Source organism: Ambystoma mexicanum, chromosome 12 (assembly GCF_040938575.1).
Source record: "Ambystoma mexicanum isolate Mex_15411 chromosome 12, UKY_AmexF1_1, whole genome shotgun sequence".
Lineage (NCBI taxonomy): Eukaryota > Metazoa > Chordata > Amphibia > Caudata > Ambystomatidae > Ambystoma > Ambystoma mexicanum.
The window spans coordinates 1111675800-1111699665 of NC_090936.1; the positions used below are offsets into that span (position 1 = coordinate 1111675800).

Sequence of the window (23866 nt, forward strand, 5' to 3'; positions counted from 1 at the left end):
CAAACACAAATGTTATGTTCCTCGTATGGCTTTGGGAGACTACTTCACCACTGGGACCCCCTTTTCCAGGCGCAAAACCCTCACAGACGTACTCGACAACTCAATTAAACAGTTCTTTTCATATGGTAGTTAGGGTGATGATTTTCCACCCCTGCATCTCCCTCCTTCGGATTCTGACCCCTTTTCAATTTCCAACCTCCCTCCTTCGGGTTCACGCCCGTCAACACAATGTTCATGGGACTTCAGATTTTGTCCCCTCTTGTTAGCAACCCTCCACCGTGTTCACTCTTGCCAACCTTTTCAACGCACTGCTAGAACACTCTTTACCATGCAGCATTTGTTTTCCTTAGTTTCCTAATCATCTGCCAGTCAGACTTTCAACTGTACGGAGGATTTGACAAAAACCCTGTATGACCACTTTGACTCCCTTCTGCCTTGTCCGAAGGCCTTCTGGTTACTGTAATTCAACAGCACGGTAATCGCCTAGCGATTCTCTTGTGAACACCCAAGTGGTGTTTGATTCTGTTATGCTGCCTTCCATATATTAATAGTTCTTTGTTCATTTAAAGTTCAATTAGCCGCTTGCTACTTTCGTTCAACACAGTTCGGTTTCTTTATCAGCTCTCCACTTGACTCTCCGGCTGTGATGAACTGCTTTGCTTTCTTGTCTGTAGAGACATGGCAGGTACCATTGGGCTATGCGTCTCTCCTAGGCTTGGCTGTCAACTGAGGCAGCGCCCGGGTACCATTGACATCTGCTGCAACACAAGCTGGATATTGTTTGCAGTCTTAAAATTCCTTCTCTTAAGGCTTCACGGGTCTTTGTCAATAAGGGCAAGGTCACTTCTCCCCTTGGTATCCTCTCGGCTTGTGCCGTCTTTCTCCTTCATTGAACTGCCGTGCTGAGTTAGCTCTCACATCATGCGGTCTGCCTTGCTCATGGTGTGCTGTAGTGCTCCACCTATTTTCCCTTTGGGGAAGTAAAAGGGCTGTCAGTTGTGTGTGATTCTGATCAATTGCCTGACCCTTGTATTGGGACATGTCAGGAAACGGCTCTAGTGTTAGTCCATTTTTCGTGCTCTGCGAAAGTGTTTGTGTCAGAAAGGGCGGGGGGCAGCGTTTTGGAATATCCTACGTGGTAAGATCGGGAAAAGGTGTTTAAAGAAGGGGGATACCGCATCTCAGCCGTCTGTGTCCCACTCCTACTCCCCAAGGGCCCACCATCCAGGTGATCCTCCTGCACTGGTCCACCCCCAGAAACTGGATCCAAAAGTGATGGCCATGTCCTGGCCACCTGGATGCCAGATCCGCGTGGACTAGACAGGGAGATACCTTCAGGATTCTCACAGTAAGTACTATCATAAAGCATATGAACACATTATAAAAACACAACACTATGCTTTAATCAACCCCTTAAGTGCCAGGCTATTATGTAAGTCTATGAAAAAGGGACCAGCATACTCGTCCTTGGCACTTAAGTGTTTAAATACACAGGTCAAAGCACAGACCTTACTTAGAACACCCAACAGTATTTATAGGGGGGTAGGTGCATAGATTACTTTCTGTAATACAAGGGTAGTAGACCCTGTCAGTTCTGCAGTGACACTCAACAAGGAAATCACAGTCAACCAAGTTGCAAATATACTTTTCTGAATGGTGGATCATAGATTCAAGGAACAGTATATACCTCTACTACTTTTGTTATAACACACAGTTATACTTGGTGAGTACGACCTTTTTTGGTGTAATATACAATTACAGCTGCTTTTCAGCTAGATAAGCAAGAACACTTTACACTAATTATGTATGCACCAGGCAGACCAAGGTCAGCTACACCTAAAGAAACACTTTTCAGGAATGGCACACATCTATTCTAGGCAGGCAAAACCTAATGTTGTAATATTCTATTACAGTTGCTTTTTAAGATCAGTGGAATACAGATTGAGATGAGCAATAACTAACTTGTTTTAGGATGGCACACAGCTAACACAAGGTGAGTAAAACCCATTACCTTTTTAAAGGGGCTATCAGAAACTTAAAGGTAAGTATAACCTATGGCAGACTTATTCTGGATAGGCTAACAGCAAGTCAGGGGAAGCAAAAGCCAATTGGGGACACTCATACATGTATCCTAACAGGAATAGTAAAGTGAAACCAACAGCGTTATTTTCAGGGAAGAGGCACAAGCAATTCACAGGTGAGTAAATTAACCCTATACATACGTTTCAGAATAGTGCAACACACAGTGAAGGTAAGTAAGAACATTTGTAACTCTTCACTCTCAAAGTTACAGTTGCCAACCAACATCTTTTACAAGTAAGTACATTTTGAACTGGCGTTATTCTTTTCTTATCCAGTCCTTCCCTTATTCTATAACTCAAGTTCACTCAGAGGCAGTAGAGGGACCCTAGTGGTCTAGGTGCCAGGTTTAGGCAGCATGAGAAAGGGTTCAGTTGCAGGCAACATCGGAGTGCCAGAGGAAGACTGTTCAAACAAATATTCTACTTTATAATTAGTTGAGGGTACAGGGACTTCAGAGAAAACACAGTAGGAGGATTCTGCAGTAGGCCTGGGTGAACTGGATGAGTGGCCTCCCAATCACAGAAAACACCCCAAAGCTATATAGAAATCAGAAAGGCTTAAGGTAGGTAAAATACCCCAGCCAACACAGTACCTCAGCAAAGAATAAGAGTTGCAGCAGGAAGACTTCAGGATCTGCAGCCAAAAACCAGGTCAATGGATTCCTTTGTCAAGAAGACGGAAGACAGGACTTTGGAAGGACATTTGCAGCAGGGATCTGAGGAGAAGGTTCCAGGCAAGAGTTTCCTCACGGCTTGATGCAGCTCTGTGGATTTGGCGCCTTTTCAGAAGCACCGAAGACAGAATATCGCTGGTCAGATTCTCATCGTTTACAAGGTCCAGCACTCTGGCGAGGGGACTTTTCAGACCTGAATCGTGCCTCTGGAGATCCAGCAGGATGCCCATGAAGTTCCTTGGAATTTGGAAGACCATGCACCGCACAATGGCTCAAGGTCCCAGGTATTGGGGTATTGCAGCCCTGCACGGTCGCAGCATGGCGTGGGATGCCTAAAAATGCAGGTCATCTTCAGTCTAGTCTCACCAGGCTCTGGGTAGTGGTTGTCGTTTTCAGAGTCCCCATGTCGATTGGAAGAAAGGGCTATAGCTGGCTCCGGTTACACAGCACGCTCTCCGGTCACTGGAAATCTTCTCAGCTGTGGTTTCTTCATCTTTCTCTTCGGTTTTGGTTCCAGTGTTCAACTACCACTAAAGCTTCCAGGATCGGGCCTTTATGCAGGAACCCAGCCAATCAAACAGCCACAAAACATTCAGACTTGGGATTTGGCAGTCATTTCAGGACAGCCACCCTTCCAATTTGAACTGGATTCTCGCAGTCAGGCTGTAAAACAAAGGGCTGCAGGGTTTTGGATACCTCCCTCGCTTCCTGCCTTCACAGACACTCTGGAGATTCCTGCCAAAGATAAAAATCACACAAAGGAATTTCCTGCCCTGGATGTCAGGGGAAGGAACAAGAAAGGACAAGGAACACTAAAATGACGGAAAAAAAAAGATAGAGGCCATTTTGGCAAAAGTCCTTCCAGTGTCCTGTCTTCTGTCTTCTGGATGAAGGAATTCAACAATCACATTTTTGGCTGCAGATCCTGAAGTCCTCCTGCTGCAAAATCTTCTGTGGTGAGGTACTGTGCTGGCTTGGGTATTTACTTACCTTAAGTCTCTTGTGATTCCTGTGTAGTTTTGGGGTGTTTTCTGTGATTGGGAGTCCACTCGTCCCGTGCACCCAGGCCCCTGCTGGAATCCTTCTAGGGTGTCTTCTCTGAAGCCGCTAGGTCCTCAACTAACTCTAAAAGTAAAGTACTTACTTGTTCTAACAGTCTTCCTTAATAACTCTGACATTTGCTACTTAAGAACCTATCCTGACCTGCCTGTTGGACACTAGATCATAGAGACCCCCCATTCTGCCACTGAGAACACTCATGCTCCATGAATAAGAGAAAGACGTCTAAGGATTGGGCCTTTTGCCTACAAAAAAGAAAACATGTTTAAAAGTTACTTACCTGCAAAAGAAGATGGTAAGTAACTAACTGAGTGAACAGTTACAAAAATGATGACTTACCTTGGAAATGTTCTGCCATACTGAAAAGTATATATAAAGGTTGTTTTACTTACCTTAGAAACCGTTTCGCCAATCTAACAGAAAGTAGATGTAAGGATACTCACCTGTGATGTGGTTGTGCCTCTTCCAAAAAGTATTGCTGTTGGTTTGACTTCACTACTCCGGTTAGGATAAATGCATGAGTGTCCCCCAACTGGGTCTTGCTTCCCCTGACTTGCTGTTAGCCTGTCCGGAATAAGTCTGCATTAGGTGTTACCTACCTAGAATAACTTTGAGAAATTCAAGAAGTGCAACACTGGGTTTTGCTTCCCTGGTCTGTTGTAGGCAGACAAAAAAACAGTCTTAGGTTTATACCTGCCTTTACGTTGCTTATAGCACCTGTAAAAAGTGTATAGGTTTAACTTACCTTGATTATAACTATGTTATCCTAAAATAAGTTACAGTTACTGCTTTCCTTAGTCTGTGAACTGAAAAGCAATTGTAATGGAATATTATACCACGAGGTCCAACTCCCCTAGAATAACTGTGTAATCCTGAATCAGAGTTATAGGTTTATACTGTTCCTAGAATCTGTGTTTCACAAGATCAGAAAAGTATATTGTCCAGTTGATATTACCATGTGATTTCTTGCGGAGCGTCACAGTAAAACTGCTAGGATCTACTACCCTTATATTACTGAAAAAAAATGATTGGTTTTGACTTCCGTAGAACTCCTGTTAGGTGTTCCAAATTAGGTTATATGCTTTGGTCTGTGTACCTTCAAGCATAGTGTTGTGCTTTTCTATAATGTGTTTATATGATCTGTGATAGTACTCATTTCCCCCAAGATTTATCTGGGCCTACTGGTATTATAAAAGGAAATGATTTATTTAAATACATAGTGTTTCTTTGGACCATTTGTATTACAAGTTCATTGTTATAAACGCAATAATAAATAAATGCTTCTTCCTCCTTCACACAAGAAGAATCTTACCTTTCCTCACCTTCACCCACAAAACACTCACAATCGTCGCCCTCATCTTGTCAAGAATCGACTACGCAAACAGCCTCTATCTCGGGATGCCAGAATACCTCCTGAAGAAACTACAATGCATCCAAAATGCAGCAGCCAGACTCCTGCTCAAACTATCCAGAAGAGAGCACATCCCTCCAGCACTGAAAATACTACATTGGCTCCCAGCCAAACATCGCATCATCTTCAAAATAATGTGCATAACACACAGGGCAATCAGCGGACACGGACCTGAATTCCTTCAAAAGAAAATCTACAAGACTGCTCAGGTCAATCAACAAAATCCACCTGGAACAAAAACCATACCTCAAGAAAAAACTAGAGGGCTCCTTCTCCAACCTAGCTGCAAAAACCTGGAACAACTTCCCGAAAGAAATCAGAATCCCCAAAGACCACCTACAATTCATAAAACTACTAAAAACCTGGCTCAACACTGCTGATTCAAATTGAAAAAAACTAAACAACTAAACAGGAAACAAAAAGAACAGGATGACAGAATTTAGGAAGACACAGACCACACCCAGAACCGACAAGGGGAAACTCCTACAATAACAAGAGAGACAACGCTAAGTTAATTAGGACACAAGCGACACCCCATGAGGACAGAAATTAGCATCCCTGGAAAGCTCCTTCCAACAACCTCTCCCACTCCATAAACGCTACCAGGTATCATATGAATAGAGTTGTGTGAATGTTAACAGTTGCCACACTTGAACTAAGTTGTGGACATTGGCTAGGCACGAATAGATTTGTGAATGACAGCAGGTGCCGCACCTAGAAGTAATTGTTTCTGCCACGCCTCTAATGGGCTGTGAGCGGTAGCTTGCGTGAGCAGCTGGATAAGACAATGCCGACCACTGCCACATCTGGATGGAGTATCGTTGTTTGACTGATGCTGCGTATTGACTGGATCAGGAATATTATCTGGGCCAGATCTGGACAGAAATACCTGCTTGCCCAGCATACAGACAGGTTTGACGGAGCTGGCTGGGGCCGAACTTGGACACGGTTATGAACATGGGTGGGCATCATGTGTGGAAGGGACTGTGGGTGTTGGCTGGTCCCAGATCTGGATGGCGGTGCAGAGATGCTTCCACAACCCACCTGGAGACAATATGGAAGTTTAGTGCTTTGCTTCCAGACACCAACGCCAATTAACCAATCCACTAACAATTTTACCCCTCTGCATACACCTCTCAAACTCTAACCAAACACAACCTCAAGCCTATAACACAACAATCCGCGCAAACTTCACTACATTGCAACAACAAAACAAACCACACATCGACTCGCACAACAGCACACGATGGCTACCGACCAGAAAACACCCCAAGCCCAGCAAACGGTGTTAACCGGGTTGAGGCTGCCAACAGCACATCACTGCTCTCTAGCACTTTTCCAGCTTACTCCCACTAACTCACCCCCCCTCCCCTTTTCAGAGCTGCCAGAGCGCCAGGGTACCACTCCGGTGGTGATAGTGCACGGTACAATTGTCTTTTAACATTAACTGATTCTAAACCCCCTCTCCCTCCTAAGATACGCCTGGCTGCTCTGTCTACGCTACCATGAACTCAGGTGGTACAGCCTTATACTAAGAGTGGAGTCTTGCACTGTCTCAGTTGAATGGTTTTACGAAGCCCTTAGTTGGACTTCAGAAATACTGTCCTAACAAGGACAACCACGCTACTAATGGAAATAAAAGAAGGGCGGCCCAAGTTGGTACTTGGGTGCCCCTATTGTGCACTACCGAGGCAATGGACATAGCCTGCAGTATAGAAATTACACAATAGTTGGTAGACCACATCCACTGCCACCAGCCATAACTAGAAGAGGGATAGTAGTTATCCCTTTGGCACTCCACTGAAGGTTGTGTGTGCCAATCCTTCAGACTACAGAGTTTTGGGAGAGATACTAAGTATCTCTCTAGCTTTAATTAGTTACTTGAGGATATAGAAAAATTATCTTAAAAGGAGGATCCTAAGGGTTCCCAGCAACACTGCCCATAAGGAGCTGTGTGCTGCGGTAGTAAAATCAGATGCCTTTAAGAGCTATGGAGTAGTACAGGTAGAATACAAAGAATAGAGTTCCAAAAGACAGAGCCCACAAGAATGAATAAGTGGAAAAAGCTCCACTCATTCAGGATTTAAAGAAAAAGGTCCAGAAGTCCAGCAAAAAGGGATGGGGGTTTCGCTAGGAGAGGGGATGAAGCAGAACAAGGATGAATCTCCCTAACATCTCTAGATCAAAGTATATTTGCACATTACACTAGGCCACCATCCTCCGCTAGGTTCCTTGGTTTGTTGCTTTCTAGTTACTCGTCCAATTACAGGTTTTTTGGGATAAAAACAGAGGATTTATTTTTTCTGATGTCTACTGATTTTTGTCCATGATATTTTTGCCACGCCTCTAATGGGCTGTGAGCGGTAGCTTGCGTGAGCAGCTGGATAAGACAATGCCGACCACTGCCACATCTGGATGGAGTATCGTTGTTTGACTGATGCTGCGTATTGACTGGATCAGGAATATTATCTGGGCCAGATCTGGACAGAAATACCTGCTTGCCCAGCATACAGACAGGTTTGACGGAGCTGGCTGGGGCCGAACTTGGACACGGTTATGAACATGGGTGGGCATCATGTGTGGAAGGGACTGTGGGTGTTGGCTGGTCCCAGATCTGGATGGCGGTGCAGAGATGCTTCCACAACCCACCTGGAGACAATATGGAAGTTTAGTGCTTTGCTTCCAGACACCAACGCCAATTAACCAATCCACTAACAATTTTACCCCTCTGCATACACCTCTCAAACTCTAACCAAACACAACCTCAAGCCTATAACACAACAATCCGCGCAAACTTCACTACATTGCAACAACAAAACAAACCACACATCGACTCGCACAACAGCACACGATGGCTACCGACCAGAAAACACCCCAAGCCCAGCAAACGGTGTTAACCGGGTTGAGGCTGCCAACAGCACATCACTGCTCTCTAGCACTTTTCCAGCTTACTCCCACTAACTCACCCCCCCTCCCCTTTTCAGAGCTGCCAGAGCGCCAGGGTACCACTCCGGTGGTGATAGTGCACGGTACAATTGTCTTTTAACATTAACTGATTCTAAACCCCCTCTCCCTCCTAAGATACGCCTGGCTGCTCTGTCTACGCTACCATGAACTCAGGTGGTACAGCCTTATACTAAGAGTGGAGTCTTGCACTGTCTCAGTTGAATGGTTTTACGAAGCCCTTAGTTGGACTTCAGAAATACTGTCCTAACAAGGACAACCACGCTACTAATGGAAATAAAAGAAGGGCGGCCCAAGTTGGTACTTGGGTGCCCCTATTGTGCACTACCGAGGCAATGGACATAGCCTGCAGTATAGAAATTACACAATAGTTGGTAGACCACATCCACTGCCACCAGCCATAACTAGAAGAGGGATAGTAGTTATCCCTTTGGCACTCCACTGAAGGTTGTGTGTGCCAATCCTTCAGACTACAGAGTTTTGGGAGAGATACTAAGTATCTCTCTAGCTTTAATTAGTTACTTGAGGATATAGAAAAATTATCTTAAAAGGAGGATCCTAAGGGTTCCCAGCAACACTGCCCATAAGGAGCTGTGTGCTGCTGTAGTAAAATCAGATGCCTTTAAGAGCTATGGAGTAGTACAGGTAGAATACAAAGAATAGAGTTCCAAAAGACAGAGCCCACAAGAATGAATAAGTGGAAAAAGCTCCACTCATTCAGGATTTAAAGAAAAAGGTCCAGAAGTCCAGCAAAAAGGGATGGGGGTTTCGCTAGGAGAGGGGATGAAGCAGAACAAGGATGAATCTCCCTAACATCTCTAGATCAAAGTATATTTGCACATTACACTAGGCCACCATCCTCCGCTAGGTTCCTTGGTTTGTTGCTTTCTAGTTACTCGTCCAATTACAGGTTTTTTGGGATAAAAACAGAGGATTTATTTTTTCTGATGTCTACTGATTTTTGTCCATGATATTTAAATTGCACACACTTTGTTTCCACACCTTTGTGTATGCTTTGCTTCTTTATTCCCCATGCTTTGTCAATTTGCCCACAGCTGTGTTCCTAAATGCATCCAAGATCTGTGGGTCTATTTTCTTAACTTATATGTACACTTGTGTCCTGTGTCCCTTTTGATGTGTTTGTGCCAAGTAAAGCTACTTTCCTGTGTCAAATCGTTCATATATCGACATACCTTAATATTACAGAGAGTTAATATTAGACTCTATAACAACCCATTCACCAGAGTTTTAGATAGTATGCCAAGGACTCAATAGCGTGAAGTAGCCTCCATAATAGATGCTTCCCAGTGGGGTGGGGAGTGCACCAATGAGGGAAAAAAGTAATTTGACCATTCCGGACTAGCTTTCAATATATATTCGGGACAAAAGGGCTGTCCGGCTAAATCTGTCTTGAACAAAACAATTTCCATACTTGCAAATAGGACCATAATGTACAGCGGCAGAGAGCTAACAAATGTTTAAATTGTATGGGAACAGGCTCCCTCCCACCATATTCTCTTGCTACTTGTGCACCTCTTAGCAATGAAGAGCAGTGGGGGGATGGTTCAAGTTGTGATACATGGAGCTGCAACAAGTATTATTTCTGAACAACCAATTGACACCATTCTGCACTTGCTGGGTCCAGCCTCAGATAGGCAGTTCCGCATGTGAGAAACAAAAAAGGCCTGAATGTCACCTCCAGGTTCTCACTGAAAAAGAACAGAGAAGGACTTTTATACCTTGGTGGAGTACTTTTGTGTGTGTGCCAATTCCCCCCAATTCCTTGCCTCATGCAGAAATTGTTCCACAATAAATCTGCTAGCCACTGGGTTGGCCCAGGCAAATATGGGACCCAGTTCTGCCTCAGAAACCCGCCATCATGCTCAGGTGCCAATGGATTATTCTGTCCAGGGACAACAGTTGACTAGCATCAGAACCAGCAACCTTTTAATTTCTCGTCTTACCCACTGAGGCCAACTAGATTTTACTGAGAAATGTGTCAATATTTTGAAGAAATACAGAGCCTGTTCTACAAGGCATATCTGTGAAAGGAAATGGGAAAAATGTTGCTCTTGGTTGACTTCCACTGCATTACTCTCACCAGAGGAGTCCATACTAATAATGCTTGGATTTAGCTGGAAAAGGACTGCAGCTCATGTCCATTCTGGTTCATGTTTCAGCTACAACCAGAAACAAGAAGGAATATCCAAACCAGTCTTTTTTCACACATAATGATAAAAACACATTCCTGAAGGATTTGACAAGGGTTTCCACCACCACATTAACGAGCAAAGCCCTTCCACAAACATTAACACATGGTTCTGTAGTCGATCATTCATCACCAAGACTCGCTGTTTATCTGGCACATTTGGGCCTGAAAAAATAGATTATTATAAGAAAGGATTATTTCATGACACATTTAGAATGTTGAATGTAGCAGTCATTTGTGTTGTTTGAATTGTGCGAGGTTGTTTTAGATGAACTTTTTATGTATTCGTTTTTTTATCCACTGTGTTTTTGTGTTTGGCTCTATATGTGTTTTATTATTGAATTATTTTTTGACTAAACTTAATTTGAGTTTCTGATATATTAATGCATACAGTCTATTTTTTTCAGGACTAAGTGTGCCGGATAACCAGTGATCCTTGAGTCTTGGTGATGAGACAATTTGTGCAAATATTGAATCTATCTCCTCTCTTATAATATGTATGTATGTATTCCCCTGCTGGTGGAGTTTTATGTTAGTTTAGATAAGGGTATTGTTGGACAAACCTATTTAAAACACAGTGTAATCGATCAGCCATCTTTGAACGTTTACATACTCAAAGGAAAAGTCTACCTTCCAGGGCATATTTGTTTTTTTAAATCTATTACTGAGTGGAATGTGCATGCTGTGTGAAGGTGGGCACGCAGCAGGAGTTATATTTGACCATAGCAAGCCAGTTGCATATGTACTTCTATGCTACTTCTTTGCTTTCAATGATCTGAAACGTGGCAGGTGGTATGGAGACTGATCTCTGTGAGTGAGCGTGTGAGTGCTGACATTTACCAGCTTCTAGACAGATTTAATAATATTGTCTTTTTATAGCAACAAAACGGTTTGCACTAATTTGCAGTTGACTTACCGGCTGTAACCAATAATCAGTCCTTGATGTTTTTTTCTTTTGTTCCTCCATCTAAAAACAAGGAAACGTGTCAATTCAATGCTTCGCAGTTCTAAATCATAAAAGATTTACCCAACAAAATGAAAGATGACTAAGGGGATGAATTCAAAATGGTGTGCTCTAAAAAAAAAAAAGAACTAAAACAAACTGGTGTACGGGTAAATAAAAATAAAAATTACTCAATAACAAAAAAAAGGCATTCTCAAATATCGTGGTCAATGGATCATCACAGATATTAGGGACAACTAAATATATACAATAGCGAATGCGGTATAAGTCATGAAAACTAAAAATACTTTAAGAGCAGGCCTGTGCTAGTTAAGGTTCGCGGGTAAAGAACAGGAAAAAAGGATGAGACTCAACTGCAGGAAATTGTTTTCTGGAGTGATCCTGTAGCCACAGGCCTGTGGTTTATTGAGCTAATGCAACTACTAGAGGGATCTGTGTTTGACCTGCGAGTCAAGATTAAAATCCTGGCAGGTTTACGCAACCCTATATCACCCTAAGGTCCATAAAATGGGTAGAATTGAGTTGGTAACCATATACATCTGTTTTCTTTCTATACGACAAGGTACTTCCTGGGCGGATGAACACTGTAAATAAACATTGTATGCTAACTAAATGAAACCTAACACCAAATGACTTACCTTTTACAATAAAGGACACACCAAGAACCATCAGAAGAACACATACTAGGAAGATCATGTATGACGAGTAATGAAATGGGTCATTGCTTTGCACAAGTTGTCCTGTTGTTGCAAACCACTTACGGCGGCTAAGCTCCAGAAAACAGGTGGCACACGCTCCTCAGACTACAATTCGACTGACATGCTTGAATTACAACTCGTCCGCAAAGAGGACCTGCAAACAATCCTTCTCTCGTCACACACCCACACCCTCTGGAACTCAATCCCACTATCGGCTCAGAATGTCCCCACAATTCTACAATTTTGAAAATAGCTCAAAACATGGCTTTTTCAATAACACTTGACCAAGAACTAATCCCAATAGATGTACAGAACGATGCAGAGACCATAACTCACAGTTCTGTGTTACAATTAAAGATGCAGATCATACACTGGCTACCCACACTTTGTACATCGCTCCGCTTACACTCAAGCTAAGTTCGCTATTTAAACAATAAAATAGAATAAAAATAAACTCCAGAACGTAGTGTTCTACAGTACTTGACCAACATGGGATTGGCCGATTCCTGCAGCAGTACCAAGAGAGCAAAACAGAACCCTGCATTACAGTAAAGATTGAGCATGGAGGCCACAACATTTTCACTCACCACTAGTGAGCAAGAAGAACAAGTTACTTACCAACTGTAACGATCTTTTGACTGGATGTTCCTCCCATGTATTCCTCATCTTAGATAGATAATCTGCCAGCTTGCTGCTTCTTTCTTCAGAATTTTGTTTCGCCAGAGGGCGCTGTGCTTGAGGCCACGTAGCTTTAGTCCCTCGAGGGCCGCCGTCGAGTGTCGACGTCGTCCGTCGTATAAAGGGCTCGAGCCGTGCCAGTTGGTCTCAGTTCTGTTTTTTTGGTGTTAAGGGTCGCATCAGTTGTATCAAGCATCGAAGGATGTCAGGCTCTTAAGGAAGTACAAGTGCAAAAAGCGTAAAAACTGTACGGAGGGGTAGGTTGGGAGGGTCGATGAGGAATATGTGGGAGGAACATCCAGTCGAAAGAACGTTACAGTTGGTAAGTAAATTGTTCTTCGAATGGATTGTGTCCTCCCACGTATTCCTCATCTTAGACTCCCACAGCAGTAGTAATTTGGAGGAAGGAGTACCAGAATTTTTAAATATGTACTGAATGAAGGACAGCCTTTGCAAAAAGGCCTCCTTGGTAAGACGTGGAGTCTAAACAATATAGTTTTACAAAAGTGTGCATGGATGACCAGCTGGCAGCTGCACAAATGTCCTGTACAGGCACACGCATCTGAAGAGCTGTGGAAGTTGCTATGCCCCTGGTTGAATGAGACCTTAATCCATCTGGAGGCTCTTTCCCAGCCAACCTGTAACATTCAGATATTGCTAGTATTATCCATCTTGATAAGGTTTGTTTGGACACACCAAGGCCCAAATTGTGTCCAGTGTAACCGACAAATAACTGATCAGTTTGTCTAAAGTCTAGAGATATAGAAGCTGAGAGCCATTTTAGGCTCTAGCCTGTGGAACCTTTCCTCCTCTTTACTAGCGTACGGAGGAAGGCAAAAGGAAGGCAAAGTAATCTTTTGTGACAGATGGAAATCTGAAATTATTTTAGGTAAGAAAAAGAGTTTGACCTTCAAAATAGCTTTATCCTTGTGGAAAATAGTGTGAGGAGGCTTACAAGGGAGCGCCTGCAACTCACTCACCCTGCGGGCTGCAGTTAAAGCCACTAGTAAAACAGTTTTAAAAGTTAGGAGCCTTAAAGGGCAAGAATGTAAAGGCTCAAAAGGGACACATAAGAAATTTTAAAACTAAATTTAAGTCCCAAATGGGAACCTGAAAAGGTGTAGGAGGGAACACATTTGTTAACCCTTTAAGAAATTGGACAACTAAAGGCATCTTAAAATATGAAACTTCTTCTGAGGAGCGCTTAAAGATAGATAGCGCTGCTAAATATCCTTCAATAGTACCAACGTGGAGCCCCGAGTTGGCAAAATGTAAAAGAAAGGAAAGCACCATGGGAGTGCTACATTGAAAAGGATCCACATTCTTATCCCTGCACTAGTTACTGAATTTCAACACCGGTACAAGGATTTTGTTGCTGGCCTTCTGGCCGAAAGCAGAATTTCCATAACGTCGTCTGGAAGGTCCCAATCCTTATATCTCAGCCTCTCAGAAGCCAAGCTTGAAGGCTGAGAGCTTTGACCTCTGGATGGAGAACTTGACCTTCCCTTTGCGAGAGGAGATCCTCTCTTTGTGGAAGACGTATTGGAGGGCAGATGGACATGTCCAGAAGGTCCGGGTACCACGTTCTCCTGGCCCAATTCGGGGCAATTAGGATCATGGTTTTCCTTAACTTTCTCAACCTCCTGATTACTTGAGGAATCATGGGGACTGGAGGGAACACGTATAGGAGTGGAAAGAAAAATCCAGTCCAACATGAACACGTCCCCTAGAGCTCCTCTCAGGGGAAATTCCCTTGAGCAGTGCAGTTCGCACTTTCGGTTGGTACTGGTCGCGAACAGATCCACTTGAGGGGTTCCCCCAAGGGTGAAGATCTCTTGAAGGACTTCCTGAGCTAGTTGCTCTGCCTGCTCAGAGCATCTGCCGCCGTGTTTTTCTCTCCGGCTAGATGAATTGCCGATAGAGATTCCTTCTTGCATTGCCCAGAACCAGAGCTGTATTGCTTCTCTGCACAGTGGGAGTGATCCTACGCCTCCTCTTTTGTTGAGGTAATACATGGCCACTGTGTTGTCCATCATTATTAGGACATTCTTTCCCTGTACAGAGGGCAGGAAGGCCTTCAGCGCTGGTCTGATTGCCCTCAGCTCCAAAAGGTTGATGTGTAGTTTGGACTCTGATGGAGACCAACGACGCCGATTGTCAGATCGTTGGTGTGGGCTTCCCACCCTGTGTGTGAGGCATCCGTCACTACTGGTATCTCCGGCCATGGTTGCCAAAACTGTTCCCCCTTGAGGATATTTTTCTTGCAAGCCCACCATAGAAGATCTTGAGGTACTTTGGCCGAGACTTGCAGAAGATTTGACATCTCCCCCGAACACTGGGACCATTGAGTCCTGAGGGCCCATTGAAGGTATCTCATCCTCCGTCGAGCCTCTGGAACCAGAAAAATGCAGGATGCCATGAGGCCTAAAACCTTAGAAAGTCGAAAGCCGGTAGATGTTGGGCATTTTGAAACTTCGTTACCATCTGCAGAATGTGGTGAGCTCTCCCTGAGGTAGTATCCAGGACTGCTCCGATTAATTGGAGTCTTTGGCTTGGAATCATTTGTGACTTCTTGTAATTGAGGGAGAAGCCCAGCCTGTGTAAGAAGTGGCAGGTTATGGTCAAGTGTTCCTGGGATCGTTCTGGTGAACTCGCCCTGATTAGCCAATCATCCAGGTAAGGGTAGACATGAATCCCTCCTCTCCTGACACTCGCTGCCACTACAGCCATCAGCTTGGTGAAAACCCTTGGGAAGGAGGTCAGCCCAAATGGCAGAACTCGAAACTGATAGTGAGATCTGCCAATTGCAAACCTCAGGTACTTTCTGTGCTTGAGATGGATTGGCACATTAAAGTATGCATCCTGAAGGTTCAATGAAACCAGCCAGTCCTGAAGCTGAAGAGCCTGAAGGATTTGAGAAAGGGTCCCCATCTTGAACTTGTCCTTCCTAAGGAACTTGTTCAAGTTTCTTAAGTCCAAGATGGGTCTCAACCCTCCGTCTTTTTTGGGGATGAGAAAATAAGGGGAGTACCAACCCTGGTTCCTCTCCACTACAGGTACATGTTTTATTGTACCTTTCTCTAGCAGGGTTAAAATCTCCTGCTCAAGGAGCGGGTCTGGAATTTTTACAGAATTGGCTCCCGGTGGATGATCTTGAGGTCTTTGATAAAAAGGAAGGCAGTAACCATGGGTCACTATCTCTAGTGCCCAGGCATCTGACGTAATGCCCCACCACTCGTCCAGATACCGAGTGATTCTGCCTCCCACCAGGGTTTAATGGGTTAAGACCTCAAAGAGGCTTTGCAGCGGCTGCAGCAGTGGCTGAGGAGGCAATAGCCGCTGCTGTGGCTGATCTAGCACCTCTCCCTTTTCCACCACGAAGGGTTTTCTCGGTTGGCCTCTCTGACTGGCCTGCCCCCTCCCTTTTCCAAAGGAGGAATAGAAGCAAAAAGGGCGACTCTTCCAGGAAGATGAGCCTGCGTAAGAGTGTTGTTGAGGCTGTTTTATAGCGGCACTGAGTGATTTTGCTGCCGCTTTTGAGGTCTGCAGCTTCTCCAAGCTCTCGTCTGCCTTGCTGCCAAACAGCCGCAAGCCGTCAAAGGGCATATTGAGTAACTTGGACTGTACATCAGATGCAAAACCAGATTTTCTCAGCCAAGCAAATCTGCGTAAAACCGTGCTAGCCGCCATGGACGTGCTCACACTATCAGCAGTGTCCAGTCCTGACTTGAGGCACTCCTCCATAGCCTCCTTTCCATCTCTTACTATCGCCAGGAAACCATCCCGTTCCTCACCCTTCGGGATGTGTTCAGCCACTGCATTCAAGCAGTCCCACAGGGTGAAAGTAAATCTAGCTAATGTACAAGTCACATTAGTAGATTTAAGGGCCATACTGCCCGAAGTGAACACTTTCCTCGCCCAAGCATCAATCTTTTTATCGTCCCGGTCAGGGGGCATGGAGGGATAAGCTGATTGCTTATTTGCAGCTTGAATCACCAAGCTCTCAGGTGAAGGATGCTTAGACAGATACTCTGGATCTGAAGGTGAAGGTCTGTACTTTCCCACACATTCTTTATTTACAGCTGGTAAAGAATCTGGGATTTCCCAATTTTCCAATGCTCTCTTTTTTAGAGCTTTGTGGAAATGATCGATCGGATCCTTCTGAGGTCCTTCATCAATAATATCTGTCATGTCATCCTGGTCGTAACTGGGGGACACTCTTCGACCCCATGAAGTCGATGACTCTTCCCATGAGGTTACTATACCCAGATTCTGCATGGTCAGTAGGGTCTTGTTTTTCAAATTCTACCTCAGGCGAGGTATCTAGGCCACTGTCTGATTGTAGGCAGTCATAAAGGTCGGCCATTTTGGTACTTGCGTCTATTAATCCTTCAGGAACTTCTCTTGTCCCAAATCTAACACCAGCTGATGTAATTTCTTCATCAGATGATTGTTCTTCAAAAATAGAAGACAGATTAAAAAAATTCCTGCCTGGGCTGAGGATTGAAGATTTTTTCTGGTAAAGGTGGTGGCATTGGCCTAGTTTTAGACATAAATGTCGTTTTGGGTATCGGTATTAAAGATTTCCCTGACAAAGGCATCGAAGGCATCGATGGAATAGACGCTGGCTTCGATATGCTCGAAGGAATCCTCGATGTTATCAAGGAAGGCTTCGATGTCGTGGAAAGAGGCTTCGACACTGTGGTCGAAGGTATCAACGCCATCTTTGGCTTTGACGTAGTCAAAGGACCTGTCGAGTCAATGCCGGACTTCGACGAGGACGCCATTTTGTCCTCTTTTAACCTCGATTTGGGCACCAAAGGTTTTTCTCTTGTTTCATGAGGCGTTGGAGAATCATCCTCCGCGGACACCCTTGATTTTTTGTCGGATTATGCGTGTACAGTTTTGGATTTCCCTCTGTCACTCTTGGAGTGGACCAGGGCATGCTCTCCACGCGACTTTATAGGGGTTGGGGCTGCCTTCTCAAATTTTTTTTAGCATTGAAGCCCTAAAGGCCTCCCATTTTTTTGGGGTATCATGCTTAGAAGGAGATAAAATGAACCTTCTGTCAGGCGAGGAGGAAGAAGAGGAAGAAGATTTGTGACGTCGCTTCTATGATTTATTAGATGAAGAGATTTTCAACTCGACTCTCCCGAGTCTTTGTGTCTTTTTGCAGACTTAAAAGACTCCTCTCCCACCGCTAGCTTACCTTGGCGTTCCTTAAGAGCCTTATTCGACATCGCCTGACACGAACCGCACTCGTCGACCCGATGGTCAGGGCTGAGGCACCAAAGGAAATTGCGTTGAGGATCCGTAATGGACATCTTCCTTCCCCACTTTAGACACTTTTTAAAACCCGTCTTGGGTGTGGTAAGAGTTGAAGATGAAGACATTTTCAATGAAAGAACTCACGCGCCGTTTCAAAACACGAAGCAGAAGCTCCGAAAAACGGAACTGAGACCAACGGGAGCAGCTCGAGCCCTTTATACGACGGATGACGTCGACAATCGGCGGCGGCCCTCGAGGGACTAAAGCTACGCGGCCTCGAGCACAGCGCCCTCTGGCGAAATTTTTTTCAAAAGAAAGCAGCAGCAAGCTGGCAGATTATCTAAAATGACGAATACATGGCAGGACACAATCCATTAGAAACAATGTGCTGTGTGCATAAATAGAACTAGTGTTCATGCCAAGGACGAGTGCCTTATGTCTAGCTAGTCACCTACTGCTTGGAGTTTTTACTTGTGTATTGTATGAAAAGTAAATATTGCACACCCAAAACAGCAGTTCTAATGCAGATTTTGTTCCAAGATACTTACAATCAAGAAAGTTCACCTTTGCCAAATGTAAGTGTAAATACAGAAATGCTTATTGCAACCAAAGACCACAGTGAAACCTCAAACTCAGTTAAGTCAAGCATACACTTTTCAGACACACTTCAACACCATAAAACCAATACACTAGTGATGGAATGTCAGGGTCAGAGGTCTTTCCTTGTCCAGAGGGGATGGGGACCCTTCTGAACCTGGGGCAGGAGGCCTACTGGGGTGTTTGCCAGAGCAAGTCCTGCCCCAGTGGGACTTGCGCATGGCTATTCATCCAAGTACCACTTTTTATCACCCCATAACTGCCATGCCCTGTTATTTTTCAGGACTCCAGAAGTCCTTGCGGCCAAACAGAGACTGAGCAACCAAGCTTTTGGTTACTGTGACAGGTCTATCTATCTGTTTAGGCTGGTGGCAGTGTACCTTTCACACAACTTTTTGTGAACTTTCATCCCAGGCTGTCTTTGCAGCTGAGGTGGGGGACACACCATTTGTGTTTTTCTTCATTTTTCCAGGCAGACGGTGAGTCGCACACGCATTTTCCCACTGTGGTTGCCCCTGTGTGTTGCGTACCCCATTTTCGATGTCATAGTAGCGTATGCATTTTCTGTGTTTCTGGGTGCCACAGCGTACTGCGGGATGTTAATTCCCCGCACGTGGGCTACCGAGGGGTTGCATACACGTGCCTGAGCGTTTCGTGACCTGTTATTTTTCCCTAGGGGTTACATACAGCCTGCAGTATGTTTTCCATCACGTACCCTGCCCCTTCACCCCAATTGAGCCCGGACAATTGTTGTCTGCACCTCCCATTGCGCTAGGACATCAGTGCCATGACGAAGGGCAACAAGTGGTAAGGGAGGCAAAGCTGGGCGACCTCCCAGAGGTGGCCGCAGTGGGAGACGTGGCCAAGGTGGGTGACGTGGCCAAGGTGGTCCACAAGGGCAGGGTGTCCAGGCCAATGCAGGGACAGCTATGCCGCCCCCGAAATTGGGTCAGGGCGATGCAGCTGCTGCTGCCATCCCCAGCGCCCGTCAGACCAGACAAGCAGTGCCGTCTGCTGTCACAAACAGGCAGGGTGTGGAAGATGTAGGGGCAGCTGCAGCTGACACATCCCGGCTCAGGGTCAGCCAGCCCGGACTGGATTGGTCCAGGAACAGGCACAGGATGACTCGCAGTCCGATTTCTGTGTCGGGAAGGCCAAGGCACGTGTGGTGCAAGTTGCTGTCACCAGGTCACGTGGATCTGGGGCAGCCGTGTCATCTGCTGCCCAGAGCAGCCAGGGTGTGGAAGTTGCAGGGGCAGCTGACACCACCCCGGCTCCTAGTCTCCCAGCCAGGACTGTTTTGGTCACGGCCCTTGAAACCGAGGCAGGTGCGGCGCAGGGTCCTGGCAACAGCACCCAGCTGCCGATATCAGCAGGCTGACCTTCGGTCGTCGTGTCATTGCCTGCTTCCATTGGCCAGTCCACCTGCGCTTCAGTCCCTACTGACCAGAGCGGCACAAGCCACTCAGGATCCGCACCACCTCCCAAGAGGAAGAAGCATGCTCCAGCAGAACAGGCTAGACCCCAGACACAGCTCAGGCCTCCAACACATCAAGTAAGCAGAGTTTATGTGATGAGGAACTTGCCGCGCTTGTGGGTTACGTGTTGGAACACAGCCGCGACATGCTGGTGACGTCAGGGAGCAAACATACACCTGCTCAGCATAGGGCCCACTGGCAGTGCATCGCAGACCATATTGGCGCCTTGGGATATGAGAAGTGCACAGCAGACGATTGCCAGAAGTGTTGGAATGACCTCAACGCCGAGCAAAAAGCAAGCTGGCTGCTAAGTTCACCCCTACTCTGGTGACTGGAAGTGGGACACCATCAGAGGACAAAGACCTCACTCCACATGAGGAGATTGCTGCCGATTTCATCGCAGTGGAGCTGGTGGGAGACCTGCCAGATTATGGGTCAATGTCCGGTGAGTGTTGACGAGTGTGTGTCCAGGCCATGTCTATGTTGCTTGGGTGATGTGTTGTGATTGACGGCCAGTTCAGGCTATGTAGTCATGACTGCCATGTGTGACCCATGTGATGTTAGACTGATAGGTGCTCGTAGTCATGCAGCAGACTGCATACGAACCATGTGCTGCACACAGATGCAATCCTCATCATCACACCTGCTCCCTCCTTCCATGACAATCTCTGTGCTGCCTCTCCTGGCCCTATTCTTGCTCCAACCTATGGTCGTGGATAGCCTGTGATGATCTTCTACTCAACACGCGCCTTCTATCGTCACATGACTCACGTCTCTCTGAGGTCACCCTGCTTCTTGATCCTCCCTCAGAGGCATTCTTCCTTACCTCTCCATTCCTCAGCAGCTCACTGTCCCCATTGGACTGCTGATTCCTATGGTGGACTACTGCAACGGCCTGTACCCGATTTTCTGTGGACAAAGACCCTTCACTCTGCAATTCTGCCAGACCTGGACTGTGTGGTTTGGCCTTGGTGCAGGGTATCTCACTCGGACTGTGCTGATGGCACAGGCTCACAGTACCTATGAGTGTTCATTCCTGGACCCTGTGCATTTCAAGCAAGCCCTGATGGGTCCTGGTCAAGAAATTCATTCAACTCCATCTCCAGTATTTGCTTCCTTCTCATGGTATCTGATCGTCCCTTTCCTGCTCACTCATGGTCAGTTGCTCCTCATGGCCGTTAGTTTGGGGTTTTTGTCTGTGTCGGGCGCAAGCCTCCCTCTGGTGCAGCCTCTATGCAACTGCTGTTGTAGCTTTTCTAGGGATGGGGCCACTTCTGATGCTTCCTCATGTGTTGTGCTCTCTGTCCTCAACCTGCTGTAGTCCCAGTTGACTGAGAGAATGCAATTGACACCTGCCCACATTGTCTGCTACAACAGTACTCGGAGCAACCATTTTGACACATCCACTGCCTCCAGGCCATCCCGCACACTTGGGGGTGGGGTTTACTGTGCCCCTACGACCCACTGCCAACACTTCACACAGGATGACTGCACTTGCCATTATACTGCCATCAGTCCACGGCGTTCACTTTACTGCATCTGTGTTCTCAATGATAGTTGAGGCCAGACACATGTACTGCACTGCACCCACACACTTCTGAACCCTGTTCTCCCCTTACACATGCCTATTCACTTGCATGATATCAAGGTGACCTGCTATTGATGAATCCATGTGCCTTCCTTCACTGTATTTCAACACAACAGCGTCGTTGCAGCCTGTGACACGTGTGTTTTATCATTGTGATTTCAATGAAATGTCAAATGACATGCATTGTACATGGCTCATGGACAGTAGTATTGACCTTCCATCTGGGTCTGGTTGACAGTTCGGGCATGGCTATGCTACGTGCCATCTATATGTTGGCATCCGTCATGTTTGTGGACGGACTATGCCAGTCACAAGCTTGTGTGTGATGCAGGTGCTATGCACCATGCAGTACATGTTGTCATGGCCACTGGCCAGGAACCACAGTCCCCACAACATAAAGGGTCCAGTTGGACCTGGTACTGGCGCCAGGCTCATGAATAAGCTGCTATAAGCAGATTAACACAAAGCGCTATTTTTGTGCAAGGTGCTTGTCTCCCCTGCAGGGGCCTCCACGTGCATCCAGTTCGGGCATAACTTTGAGAAGGAGCTGGGCTGCATGTGCAGCATACTTTAGGAGTGGCAGGGTAGGGCCATGAGTCAGAATTAAGGGGCGTGGCCAGAGCCAGGCTATTTAAGCCTGCCCCGCCCACAGGCAAGCGCTTCGTGTTAATCTGCTTATAGCAGCGTAACACTCACCGCCGCCTGAGTGCATCCTTACCTGTTTCCAGCTACTGCAGCCTGAGCGCATCCTTACCTACTTCCAACTACCGCAGCCTGAGTGCATCCTTACCTGTTTCCAGCTACCGCAGCCTAAGCGCATCCTTACCTACTTCCAGCTACCGCAGCCTGAGCGCATCCTTGCCTGCTTCCAGCTACCGCAGCCTGAGCGCATCCTTACCTGTTTTCAGTTTACGGCCAGCATCATGGTAGACCCAGGCATTCTTCATCTGCTTGGAGACCTCTGGAACGCAGCGTTCAAGCCGACATTATTCCACCACGAGCAATCCATCGGAAGACAGAACCTGCAAGAGAAAGAGATAAATACAGATTAGAATTCGCAAAAGACATTATGTTTAAGGTCACGCTTTAACAAATCTTTGCGCTAGAACTTAGATCAACACTCACCTTCCGTCGGAGCATTGAGAACTCCATTCTCTTCTCATTGGCCCCTGCATCATGCACCGCAACTATCGCTGGGCCGCATATCACCTATTGGGAGAAAGCGGAAGAAAGACATTATCAAAAGGATACGGACAATAATCAAGAATCACTACTACAATACCTAAAAGCCAAAAGACACTTACCTTAAGAGTGGTTCAGCCACAGCCGATCTGGGCTGCCACACACATGGACCACTGAAGGAAGTCGGTCCATCAAACACACCCCTGCAGTGAAAAGCAGGACAGAGAGCTCACCATCATCAATAAACAGGTGAGACTACATGGGTCGGCCATGCTCACCACATACTGGGAAGAAGGGTTCGAGAGAAACAGCAATCATATTGCAGCATTCATACACTCTCATATATCCTCGCTGGGGCAGTGCCAACAACCAGCGCAGTCCATAGCACACGACCAGGGGAAGAAGCCTGACAAAGGGAATCCACTTCCAGGGAGGGCTGCAACCGTGCCCCAACGTCCCAGCAGAGACCAGGTGAGTGTAACACATGTATTATTATGCCATTTCACGCGCATCCATGCCTTCTTTCTGGCTCCCCTTCCACCTCATTGACACTGCGTGCCTGAGTTTGTGTTGTGTGACATGGCTGGTTCATGTGTTGGCTATCAACATTGTGATACCTATGTGTGTGGCCTATGCTGTTAACATGTGTGTTCATGTCTTGATTTTCTGCAGGTGATGAGGCACTTGATGCAGTGGAGGAGGACGTGGAGGAGGAGATGGTGGAGGGGGTGATGGATTCAGAGCCCCAACCAGGCACCGGTGGAGGCTGCGGTGTGGTGACCCATGAAAATCCATTTGTGCTCCAGACCATCCTGGCCAGGGGTGTCTCTGAGTACACCTCTGAGGATGCCTATGCCTCTGGTGCGAATCGGACATTGAACCCTCATTGCTGTCGCAGGCAAGTGATTCTGCTGTGGATGCTGCTCTGTCCGACACCTGCAGGGGGGGTACGCCCCTCAGGGAGCCAGTAAGTGTTGGTGTGTCCGTCTGTGGTGGTTACGGATGCAGGGTCATG

At 46.2% G+C, this 23866-nt stretch overlaps 1 protein-coding gene across 1 annotated transcript in view; it reads right to left on the reverse strand.

Moving 5' to 3' along the window:
- The window catches only part of KIN (Kin17 DNA and RNA binding protein), a 375593-nt gene that overhangs the window by 94797 nt on the left and 256930 nt on the right, over positions 1 to 23866 (reverse strand). Inside the window, exon 9 of the mRNA XM_069629676.1 lies at positions 11315 to 11365. Within this exon, the coding sequence (XP_069485777.1) occupies positions 11315 to 11365 (51 nt within the window). The remainder of the gene's footprint in view (positions 1 to 11314; positions 11366 to 23866) is intronic.